General features: G+C 37.8%; 1 protein-coding gene across 3 annotated transcripts; it reads left to right on the top strand.

Moving 5' to 3' along the window:
• The first annotated feature begins 1,226 nt into the window (after positions 1-1,226).
• Positions 1,227-10,068, top strand: LOC128672560 (uncharacterized). Of its 3 annotated transcripts, none has more exons than XM_053749795.1 (9): positions 1,227-1,379; positions 2,179-3,508; positions 3,613-3,817; positions 4,803-4,931; positions 6,130-6,226; positions 6,539-6,637; positions 7,205-7,353; positions 8,001-8,174; positions 8,930-10,068. In XM_053749795.1, the coding sequence occupies exons 1-9, from the start codon at positions 1,377-1,379 to the stop codon at positions 9,069-9,071; spliced, it is 2,328 nt and encodes a 775-aa protein (XP_053605770.1). In that variant the 5' UTR covers positions 1,227-1,376; the 3' UTR covers positions 9,072-10,068. The 3 variants fall into 3 exon arrangements, with proteins under 3 accessions (XP_053605770.1, XP_053605771.1, XP_053605769.1); XM_053749796.2 differs by having other exon boundaries at positions 1,244-1,468; positions 2,179-3,313; XM_053749794.2 differs by having other exon boundaries at positions 1,245-1,468.
• The last annotated feature ends 823 nt before the right edge of the window (positions 10,069-10,891 follow it).

Raw genomic sequence — 10,891 nt, 5'->3', positions numbered from 1 at the left:
CTGGTACCTAGTATCCATTTAACTTTCGCACTAGAAATAAATTCTAGTACCTAGGTACCTATTACATTAAGGTACTTAGTGTTTAATACTTTAAAAGTGAAAACAGCCTAATTTCTATCACTACATAGTGTAAAACAGTCTCTTCCCGTTGTCTGTCCCTATGTCGGTATGTTCAGATCTAACGGATGTTGATGCGGATTTTAATGTATTATGGTTTAGAACCGAGTGAAGCCGGGACGGGCCGCTAGTATAAAAACGATTGATTTCATGGTTTTGACAATTACCTTATTGTATGTGGTGTTGTGGGTTCGAATCCCACGGGAATTGTTTATACGGCTATTGATTTGATCTGATGATCAGTTTATTCCATGATCTGAGCGCCATCTACAGATAAAACGACAGAAAAGTAAAAACTTATATTTCTAAAGCGTTCTCAATTTTTATTTTTTGAATGTACGTTTGTTAAATGGTTACGCTTTATCTAAAAGCCCAATCGTCTTGACATTTCACATCCATAGCTAGAACTTCAAGAGAATGTATCTTTAATCCCAGAAAAGTATATTTCTCGTTGGAAATTTAAGCGAGCGAAGGGACAAACAAAAGCTAGTTTGAAAATCCCGATAATACTTTAACTGAGAAACTCTTTATCTATAGCCATCAAAGTGCTTTTGAATAATCCGATAGTTTTAGATTATGAATATTAGTCAGTGATCACCCGTCGGCCGCCACGGCAGTGTTATCAGGCCACTAACGCCCTACCGTGACGGAGATCAGGTTATCAGACGCTTCAGACCATGGCAGATTTACTGGATCATTGACTCACGAATTTTAGGTAAAAAATATAATTAAGATTTTTGTCCAAATGTACCTAAGTCAAACATTTTTCAATGTAATAGTCTTGTATCTGTGGTTAGTGTAGCCAAATGACAATAGAACATTTGCAACTTTCCAATGGATCTCATAGGTACAAAGCGACGGTAAATCCGGAGACACACGATGGGAGATAAAATATATATTACATATATTAGGACATATCACACAGATTGAGCTAGCCCCAAAGTAATATTAACGCTCCTGCCCCTTTTCTTCACTTGTCTTTCTAACTATTTAGTACAAAAAAAAACGGAAGTTATGAGGAAGTCTTTTTTTCTGTCTACGCAAAAAATCATAGATGACACAAAACAATAAAATAAATGAAACCTCTTCCTTCATACGCATAATAAAAACGAAACAGACCTTGACATTTTCGCATTTCAAAGTTGTCATGTCATGTCAGAATTGCACTGAAATATTTTAAATACGTAAAAATACACGTACCGGTGGTTACATAACTATCATATACTTTAATTTATATTTTTCTTCAAAATTATTAAATTATGGTAAGATTTTTAAATAAACATATTCCCGTGTAGGTATTGTATACGTAGCGGCTTTGTGTCCAGTAATGATCTGTCAATTTCAATTTAAGGTAACATTTTATTTTAAAAAACAATTTTGTTTTCAAATAAACTTTACAAGTCATTTAAAAGAATGGCTGAAATATGTAAAACCATATCGTAGCATAAAAGCAATAAAGAGAGAAAAATAATCTACTACCAAAAGTATTTCGGATATTTATGTTTATTTTCCATAACAAAGCTAAAACAATAAGAATCTGTAATTGGCAGATAAAATTAGAGAATAAGATTAGCTATAGTTTGAAAAGCGATATTTATTCTATGATAAATATAAATAAAACATTTAACTCCTCACTGAATATTTCTTAAAACCTAATAGTTTTAGCAGTACCTAGTACACTAGTAGGTACACATTCCCATGGATAGATCAGTAAATAAATTATTTACCCTATGTTAAGTCAACACTTATCCTACCCCTAAACTTATTCATTTAACAAAATAGTTACATCAAACACTGAAGGTACCTACAACAGTCGAGGAGCCATTGAGTAAGAAACATGCAAATGCATTATAATTTTAAATACTTAACTAATAGGAAATGGCCTTCGAGTTTAGCTCTTGGGTCTGTGTACCCCATTAGGCATACAGACTTGATATTGTAAGTATGTAGTATTTGTGTTAATGATAGAAAGGGGAAGAAATTTACGACGATTACCACATAAGCTTTAGGTTATTAACATTTTATCGATACTTATCGTATCACACCTTCATGAAATTACAGGAAGACGAAATCGAAGATCTCGTGGGTGACGTGAAGTACACAGACTCTCAGAAAAGCGTAACCACCTCAAACGTGTATTCACTGGACTTCACGGACAGTAGCTCGGACAAAACAGACAAACACAACTCCTCGGGGAAGGAGACTTACGTCATCGACTGCGACAGCGACGACAGCGAGAAAACCTTCCCGCTTTTGAACTTTAAACCTACAAGAACAAGTATCATCCCCTCTACTCAAATCAAACATGTTGAACAAACTTTAAATACTTCACCCCAAATCAAACATGACTCCTATGCTCAATACGATTCAGTTATAAATATAAATAAAGGAACTGCACCGAGCTTTCATTCGTGTTCTTACGTAGCCCAGGAAACTTTCACACAGACTAGTAAAACGATCATAGAGCTAGCGGCCCTTGACAATACGCTGAAAAGTAGCACCCACAAAACTCTTGAAACACAAACCTCGTTTTTATCAATAACTGAAAATAGGACGTTTGAATATAAAATAGAACTAGCTGAAAGACGCAATGACTTTAATCACAATGCACAGTTTAACACCGAACAAATTTCTACTCAAGATTATTACAAAATCACAGGCAACCCACTATTAAATAATTCACTAGACGATGGTTCTTCAAAGTTTCCAATCTCGCAAACGGAAAGTACAAAAACTGATGACAAAAGTGAAAGCAGTTCAAACAGTGAAATGTTAAACATTATTAACGATGATTCAGCTGAATGCTTTTCCTCCGACGAACGCACTGAAAGTAAAATATTTAAGGACTCCCCAGATTTAGATTTAAATTCTGATTCTGAAGAAGACTCTATTGAAGACGATTCTTTAATGGATAAATATGAGCGAAGGCACGAGGACCGTGACAGTATTAGCGATGTCACTTCTTTGTGTAACGATGTTGATGATCTTTATAAAAAACTGTCTCAAACTGTAGATCGTTCACCTGATAGAACGTGTAATTCAAATTCTATGGATCTCGTGCGCCCTACAGGATTATTGTCTCCGCTAACTGAAGAGTCTACGAAAAAAACGAGCAGCGTATTACTAGATGTAACACCGAACGATTCTATAGTTCCTGACAAGAAACGCGAAGTGTTGTACAAAGAACCCGAGACAGGTGACTTCAAATTACCTCCTATCATAAATACATTGGATGCAGATTGTCCACATATAAAATATACTCTGACAATCAATCCTTCGCTAGCTAACAAAGTTGCAGCATTGAAATGTCTTTATGAAGGTCAGGATCGATGGGAAATTACATCTAAAGAACTGGCAGCAGGAGAAAGCATGCTGATAAATGGCAGAGATGGTATGGTCTTACATAAAATAAAAGTTTTTATATGCATATTGACAGGTAAAAAGTTATATGAAAGAAAATAAAATAAAAATATTTTTAATTTGATTACTTTCCAGTTGAAATCGAAGAGAAAGAAATGGAGGACACGATACACCTTCCGCCGATAGAAGGACAATTTAGGAATACCATTCACAACACGTCGGAGACGAGCTTAGTAACGTGCAAGAACGATCAGTCCATTACTAACTCCACGGCCTCTATCAGCATTAAAAAGAGAATAAAGGAGTTGAAGATGAGCAACAACGAAGGTTCTCCGATTAGGTATAATAAGGTCTTGTTTAATTAATTAGGTACATGTATCTATCTATCTATATATTTGCTGTCGTAGAACAAATTGGCCAGATGATTTCAAGGTACGGTATGAAGAAAAAATATCAAAGACTAGGTATACGAGGAAGAAATCAGAGAATGTTTTTTTCCAGCAGCGGGACATAAATAACTAGAAAAAAAGGTATTCTTTATCTCAAGGAATCTACAACTACTTATAGAGGTTCATCAACGATTTTTTGGTTAAATAGACGAGGGCATTCACTTGATTTAAGAAGTATTCAATCATTGCATTTGTTTCGACGTCGTGGAATATTTCAATGCAGATTTTAATCCTTCATGCCGTGTGGAAACGATGCGATGCAAGTGTAGTGCTTTTTACCTGGGACTTATAAGGAAACTGTCAGTTTAGCAAAGGCCCATGGATGCAGAATTTTTCGTCTGATTTATAACATACTTAGCGGCCCATTCCAGCTTCGCTCGGGTAATAAATTGTTCACTTTAACCTTCTTCAGAAATCACACTATCTCTTGATCATCATCATATTCGCATCCTCATGGCTGAGGGTCGTGACCATCGGGCGTTCCACGCTTTAAGATCCAGACATGGTTTACAGCCAGATGGACTATCTTATATCTATTGATAAATACCGTTAACAAGTTAATTTGTTAGACAAATTAAAAAACTTAAAAGACTTTCAATATTCATTTCGCTATATACAAATTATGAACTACTGAACGGATTTTCATGAAACATGGCTAAGAACAGTCGGTATAAAATTACCTATGACACAAAAAAACTAAACGAAAATCGGTTCATCCGTTTGGGAGCTACGATGCCACAGACAGACACGTTAAAATTATATCACCCCTCTTTTTGTGTCGGGGGTTAAAAATTCTTAGTAGTTTTCGAATTTATCGCATTCATACAAACAGACGCGACAGGGGGACTTCTTTTATAATACATAATGATTGTACAGAAGCAACAAGAGCAGAAGTGGGTCGCCGGGCAGCGTGTCCCCCAACGAGAGTAGACTGGGGGACTTGGCCGACCGCGGCAGTGAGACGCTGTGCGTGGAGCTGCTAAGGAGGCTCCGGTCTTCATCTTGGTATGTATATTGATATAGTAAACTATTTATATATTCTTTCGTCAGTAGTACATGGTGTATCTTGAAGTAATTTGTTCGGCAGAGTTTATTTATGCTGAATGCAAGTGGATGCTTAGATTTAAGGAATCAGAACATGTGAATAAGTGTGGTGCGGTGGCCGGGTTATTTGTATTGGTATTTATTGTAGTATTAAACACACATGACAAATATAAATTATATTATACTTGCGTACATAACGCATCGTTTAACATACTATCAAAAATCAATGGAAATTAAATATAAGTAAGGAAAGATGTTTCATTGGGCGAAGAGAACGGAGGATAGTGTTGCCAAAACAGAATATAAAATAAAGCACACCATTCAGTAAACATAACATTTAAAGGGTACCCATTCACAATTTAACAGTGTATAGTGTGGTAAAGAATAGTGATCTATGCTGCGCCATTTGACATACAAAATTTTAGTAATTTTAATTACATACAACGTCATCATACGCCTACCCACATTGTGTGGTGTCGGTACAGCATGTCAGTCTCCTCCACTTCTTCCTGTCTGATGTTAACTGATCTGTTACTTCCATTTAGCCATATCATGCCTAACACACTCTATCCATCTCTTCTTCAGCCCTACTTCTTTCCCATTGATAGTATCCCATAACACAAGTATAGAACTTACCTTGGGGCTAGCTCAATCTGTGTGATTTGTTTGTGTTGTTTGTTATCATCTCATTTAAATTCATGAGATGATAATTACATATACAACGTATGCAGTAATTAAATAAATATATTAGGACAAATCACACAGATTGAGCTAGCCCCAAGGTAAGTTCTATACTTGTGTTATGGGATACTAACTCAACGATACTATATTTTATAACATATACTATAGATAAGGATCCAAGACCCGGGCCAATCAGAAAAAGATCATTTTCCATCATGACCCAACCGGGGATCGAACCCTGTACCTCTTGGTTCAGAGGCAAGCACTTTACCACTTCGCCACCGAGGTCGTCATGATTAGTAATTAATTATACATGATAAAATACTATTTATTGATTGTTTGCTAAAATGTGAAACTACCTGTCGGATTCAAGAATTGATTTCTGTGTTTGAAAACCACATAATTTACGTCATGAATAAAGCATTTTTGTACAGAATACCAAAGTCACCTTTTCACAAGTTAATTTTCCCGATTGCAGGATGGAAGCTGCGGAAACTCTGAAAGAGATACCGACGGTGCTCGAGAAGTATTGGGGAGTTATCTCGGAGACTCGGATAGCGGACCTAATCAGACAAGTAAACACAATCACGTTTTTATAACTTATCATTGATTTAGACTGTTGGACACCGTCGATATATTTAGGACTACGACGTTTATATTGCAACAAATAAATACCTAAAGCTTGTCTGCTACGCTTTCACGGATAAACCGTTGAACCAATTTTGATGAAATGTAACATCGTTCGAATAGTTAAATTTCAGTAAGCTATTTTCAAATATCTACCCCCAAAGACCTGGTGAAAATTGGTGTGACAAACACACCCGATCCATTTTGCCGCGGGTAGAGCTGCGGAAAACAGCTAGTCATTCGTAATGTGACATTTGCAGGTGAATTCCCTCGTGGAGTCCCCCCGCACCCAGGTGTCCCGCCTCGCCTGCACCACGCTCGCCGCGCTCATCAAGAACACAAACTACACCAAGAAACCGGTGAGTGAATAAGGTTACTGCGATGTAATCATAGGGGTGTGTGGTTCCGCCCTAGAATAGGACCGCTATAAGCAATATATAATAGAGAAGGTAACAATAACGAATGATTTAACATCACTAGTCGACAGTATGCACATCACTAACTTTATCTCTAGAATTTCCGTCCGCCACCGTCAAACGAATTAGGTGGTTCGCAGAGCGTTTCGACAATTTTCTTGAGGAAGGAATCATTTCCGTCAATTTTCTTGGGGAAAGATTCATTTCCAAAATCAATCATTCATAAAATTGACATTACTACAGTACAGAGTAATTTATGTAAGTCTCATTCTTGTCTTTGCCAAAATTTGAAAAATTGTAATGACAGCGCGACCGCAGCGGTCGAAATGCTCTACCATTTATAAAACCAAGATAAAATACCTCGAAACTTAATCAGTTTTATTCACTTATAATTTACATACATGACAGAAGGGGATAATATGTTTCATTCCACGTAATAGCAGAACGATACTAAATAGGATTACAAGAAGCCGAAAGCGGCCCATCATTTCCAAGTCCCTTAATCCGCAGGACTTCTACGAAGCAGTGACCACTCTGCTCATCAAGACGGGCAGCTTCAGCCGGCCCGTGCGCACGGCCGCCAACCTGGCGCTGGACGAGATCGTGAGCGACCTCGACCTCACTCACTGCGTCACCGCGCTCTGCTTGCACGGCGCCGGGTATGTTCACAGCATATTATTGGACTTGTGGACGACGGAGTCCAGCTGCTGCAAAGTTTGAGTTTCTATTTTATTACGATACGATCACGATCTACTTTCGATTGGTCATCGTCAACAGTATTTGTATGTTCACTATTCAACGCTTTGTTCTTCATTTGTCTAATGTTGATATTTTTATAAGCTTCTATGTAGTCTCATCTGTTTGGATGTTTGTCTGTTTGTAATCAAATTTTGCAAGGGTTTAAAAATACAGAGTTGAAATTTCCCACGTCGTTTCAGTCATTCCATGACAATATGATGATAAGCATGACCTGATGGTGCACCCAGGATCGGCGCTCAATAAGACCGCTTCTCAACGGCTTTTTCATCTGCCTAATGTTGATATTTTTATAAGCTTTTATATGTAGTTTCATCTGTTCGGTTCTGTTTGTCTGTCTGTAATCAAATCTTGCAAGAGTTGAAATTTCCCACGTCGCTTCAGTTTCCATGACAATATTGTATAAACCGTTGACAAATGGTCTCATTTTTGGGTGTGGTCATGAATTGAAGTATCATTGGCAAAAAAACTTACCAATTGTAAGTACATAGTCACATAGGCTCACAGCTGTGGGTGTTGTGTGTAACGTTATAAAATGAAACGACGTCAGGCACAAGAGCGGGCTGGTGCGCGGCGCGGCGGCGCGGCTGCTGGTGGTGGGCTGCGCGCTGGCGGAGGGCGGGCGGGGACTGCTGCGCGCGCGCCCGCCCTCCGCCGCCACCGCGCGCCGCCTCGCGCTCTCCTCGCTCGCCGCGCTGCTCACCGACAAGAACACCGAAGTCAGGTCAGCTATCTCACTCGTGTACTGTGCCTTGTGTCTGTGTCGCACTATCACTAATGTTTGGTGGCCTACGAAACGTGGATCGGCTTCCAATACATGCGTAATACCGGATGTATATGTGAAATTTTTGAAGTTTGATGTTCCAAAAATATCTAGTACTATGCCGTGTGTGATGTACCTAATATTTGCCGCACTATCTAGTGATAGTGCTGTAAACATCACATTCGATCTACGCTTGGCAGGTCATTAAACATACTAATATGTATGATGACCTGCAAAATGTGAATCGACTTCCAATACATGCGTAATAACGGGTCTAATTAAATATGTTATATTTTTTAAAATTATGTTCCAAATGTATCTAGGCTTAATCCAATTTTGATTATGAACTGCACGCACTTTCTATTTTTTCTGAGTTTATTCTCAGTACGTATCTTCAAACACAGTCTTCTGAAACGTCAGGTACCAAGATATAAAACGTCGGAGCTCAAGCTCCGCTAAACTACCCTGCGCTCTGTCTGTCCCATGTAGGTGCTGCCTGTACAATATCTGTATTTATAGCAACGAGGACAATCACAATGATCTAGTCTAACAATAACAATACTTTTTAGCATTCTTCTGCCTGATATTTTTCCGATTATGCACCTTTTAAGAGTTACACTTACGTATTAATCTTCAGATTTGTATTAGACTATTAAGATTCGAGTGTTGACGTGGATAAGCAAGGTAACAACAGTAAATAGTGACATGTTGTGCAGAAAATACGCGGAACGCCTCTACACGATGCTGCGTCCCCTGACCAACTTCGAGGCCTACTACCTGACGGACGTGGACGTGGAGGTAGCCACCAGGCAGATGAAGAAGTACGACCAGGTCCTCTGCGCCAAGCAGTCCAGATGATGTCATACAATGGTCTAGAAACTATGGATCTTGTGTCAATCATGATGTTGTGACATGGCGTTGCCGTCAGAATGTGTAAGCGGTAAAAGAGATTTATAAAGAAATTTTATTTAAAATCTGTAGTATCATCTCCGGCAATTTTAAAGTTTTATATCAAGTATTCGATTCGTAGAAGCCATTTTGATACAATTATAGAATTATGAAAGTTTCATGAAAAGAAATCAAAATTTAGTTTATTTTTCTAATTAAATGGCGCTAAGGAAACTGATAAAATAGTTCACTCAACTAAATACGATAGAAAATAATTTTCCCACGGACCGCCAAAATGTGACGCATAAGACGGTGCCACGCATATGTTTTATCGCCTAAATCCGACCGCAACGCTTTTCGTTTCATATTTATTTATGTATAATAGTTTATTTGAACTATTTATTTATCTTTCCCGAGTCTACTGATGGGGAGTCAACGTATTTGGAGTCTTTTAGTGCTTTTCTGACGAAAACAAAATACTTAGCGAAAACTGATGCTGATAACATTGATCGTTTAAAAATACATTATCGCCCCTTTGTTTAAGATAGATTTGTACTGAATCGACTTGTTATTTTTTTTTATCTATAATTTATATAATAGCGTCAGTAATAATAAACGAATATGTTTGGAACTTGTTGTGTAAACAATACTATGTGTGTGGTATATACTGTGCAATCGGTGACTCGAGTGGGCCCTTCTCTTACACGCAAAGGTCGCCAATCTAATCTCATTTATGCCCGTAATAGTGAATTTAAACAGTCTAGTCTATTTTCATTTGTTTTGTCCTTAGGTGTATACCTAAACATGTTATAAATATTTTTGACTAATTTCAAGTTTCTGTATGAGTCTGTTAGGCAATGGCGTGCCAGACTCGGGCCCCTGTCTCTATGCCGAAAGTAATTGTAAAGTTGTGAAGCGTGTAAATGAAAACAGAGCCGATATTGATAATACAGCCTGTAGATAATTATATGATTGTTTTCTTTTCGTCTCTGTGACATTGTAACTTCTTTATAGTAAAAGGGGCATGCATAAATTAAATCACATGAACTTCATAATTTTTTGACCTCTCCCTCGTCACTGCACACATTTGATTTGAAAGACTTCCCCCTCCATAATGTGACGTCACTCATTGTGCAACATGCACTCAAATTTTACTTTAGGTATTTTAATTAATGATTATGTAGGTAGTACAAATTATATTTAATTATCACAATTATTATATTTTGAAATGTAATTTCATGGGTAGGTACCCCTTGACACCAAAAGCCCAAAGCTCATTGCAGTTCAGGGTTCAACGGTTGATAATGAATCGCCTCCGCTAGACTGTTTTTTGGTTGACTGAACCACAGGTTATATAACTACGCGACTCTTAGTTTCTTCGTGCCGAACTAAAATGCCAAATTTTGGTTGATGAATCTTGCTAGGTACCTACATCCCTTAAGCACGCATGCGTCAAAATTGCATACAATCATGCTGTTTAGGGTTGCCGTGCTCTGCGGCGGAGCGGCCATTTAAAAAAACATCAATTATAGTATATAATCTGCATGATGCGTTTATTGTTGTACGTACGCACTAGGAGTTGAGAAAATTTACATCAATTAGGCATTTTTAATGCACAAGTGTACACTTACGTTGAAATTCCATATAATCGTGCTGCATATGTATTCGGTGTCAGTAAACGCAAGAATAGATTGTCTTGTGAATTCTCCACTCCACGAAATTGTTTTATTATATTATACTAGCGGCCCGTCCCGGCTTCGCACGTGTAAAAACATAATAAATTATACACC

This window comes from Plodia interpunctella, chromosome 9 (genome assembly GCF_027563975.2).
Source record: "Plodia interpunctella isolate USDA-ARS_2022_Savannah chromosome 9, ilPloInte3.2, whole genome shotgun sequence".
NCBI classification, from domain to species: Eukaryota; Metazoa; Arthropoda; class Insecta; order Lepidoptera; family Pyralidae; genus Plodia; species Plodia interpunctella.
The sequence above is the reverse complement of the archived record's forward strand: the minus strand, read 5'-3'. Positions and strand labels throughout refer to the sequence as shown.

Coding starts and splice junctions, on each gene's coding strand:
- LOC128672560 (XM_053749794.2), top strand. CDS start 1,445: ATGATCTGTCAATTTCAATTTAAG. Junction 4,932..6,129: donor AGGCTCCGGTCTTCATCTTG/GTATGTATATTG, acceptor TCCCGATTGCAG/GATGGAAGCTGCGGAAACTC. Junction 7,354..8,000: donor CTCTGCTTGCACGGCGCCGG/GTATGTTCACAG, acceptor AAACGACGTCAG/GCACAAGAGCGGGCTGGTGC.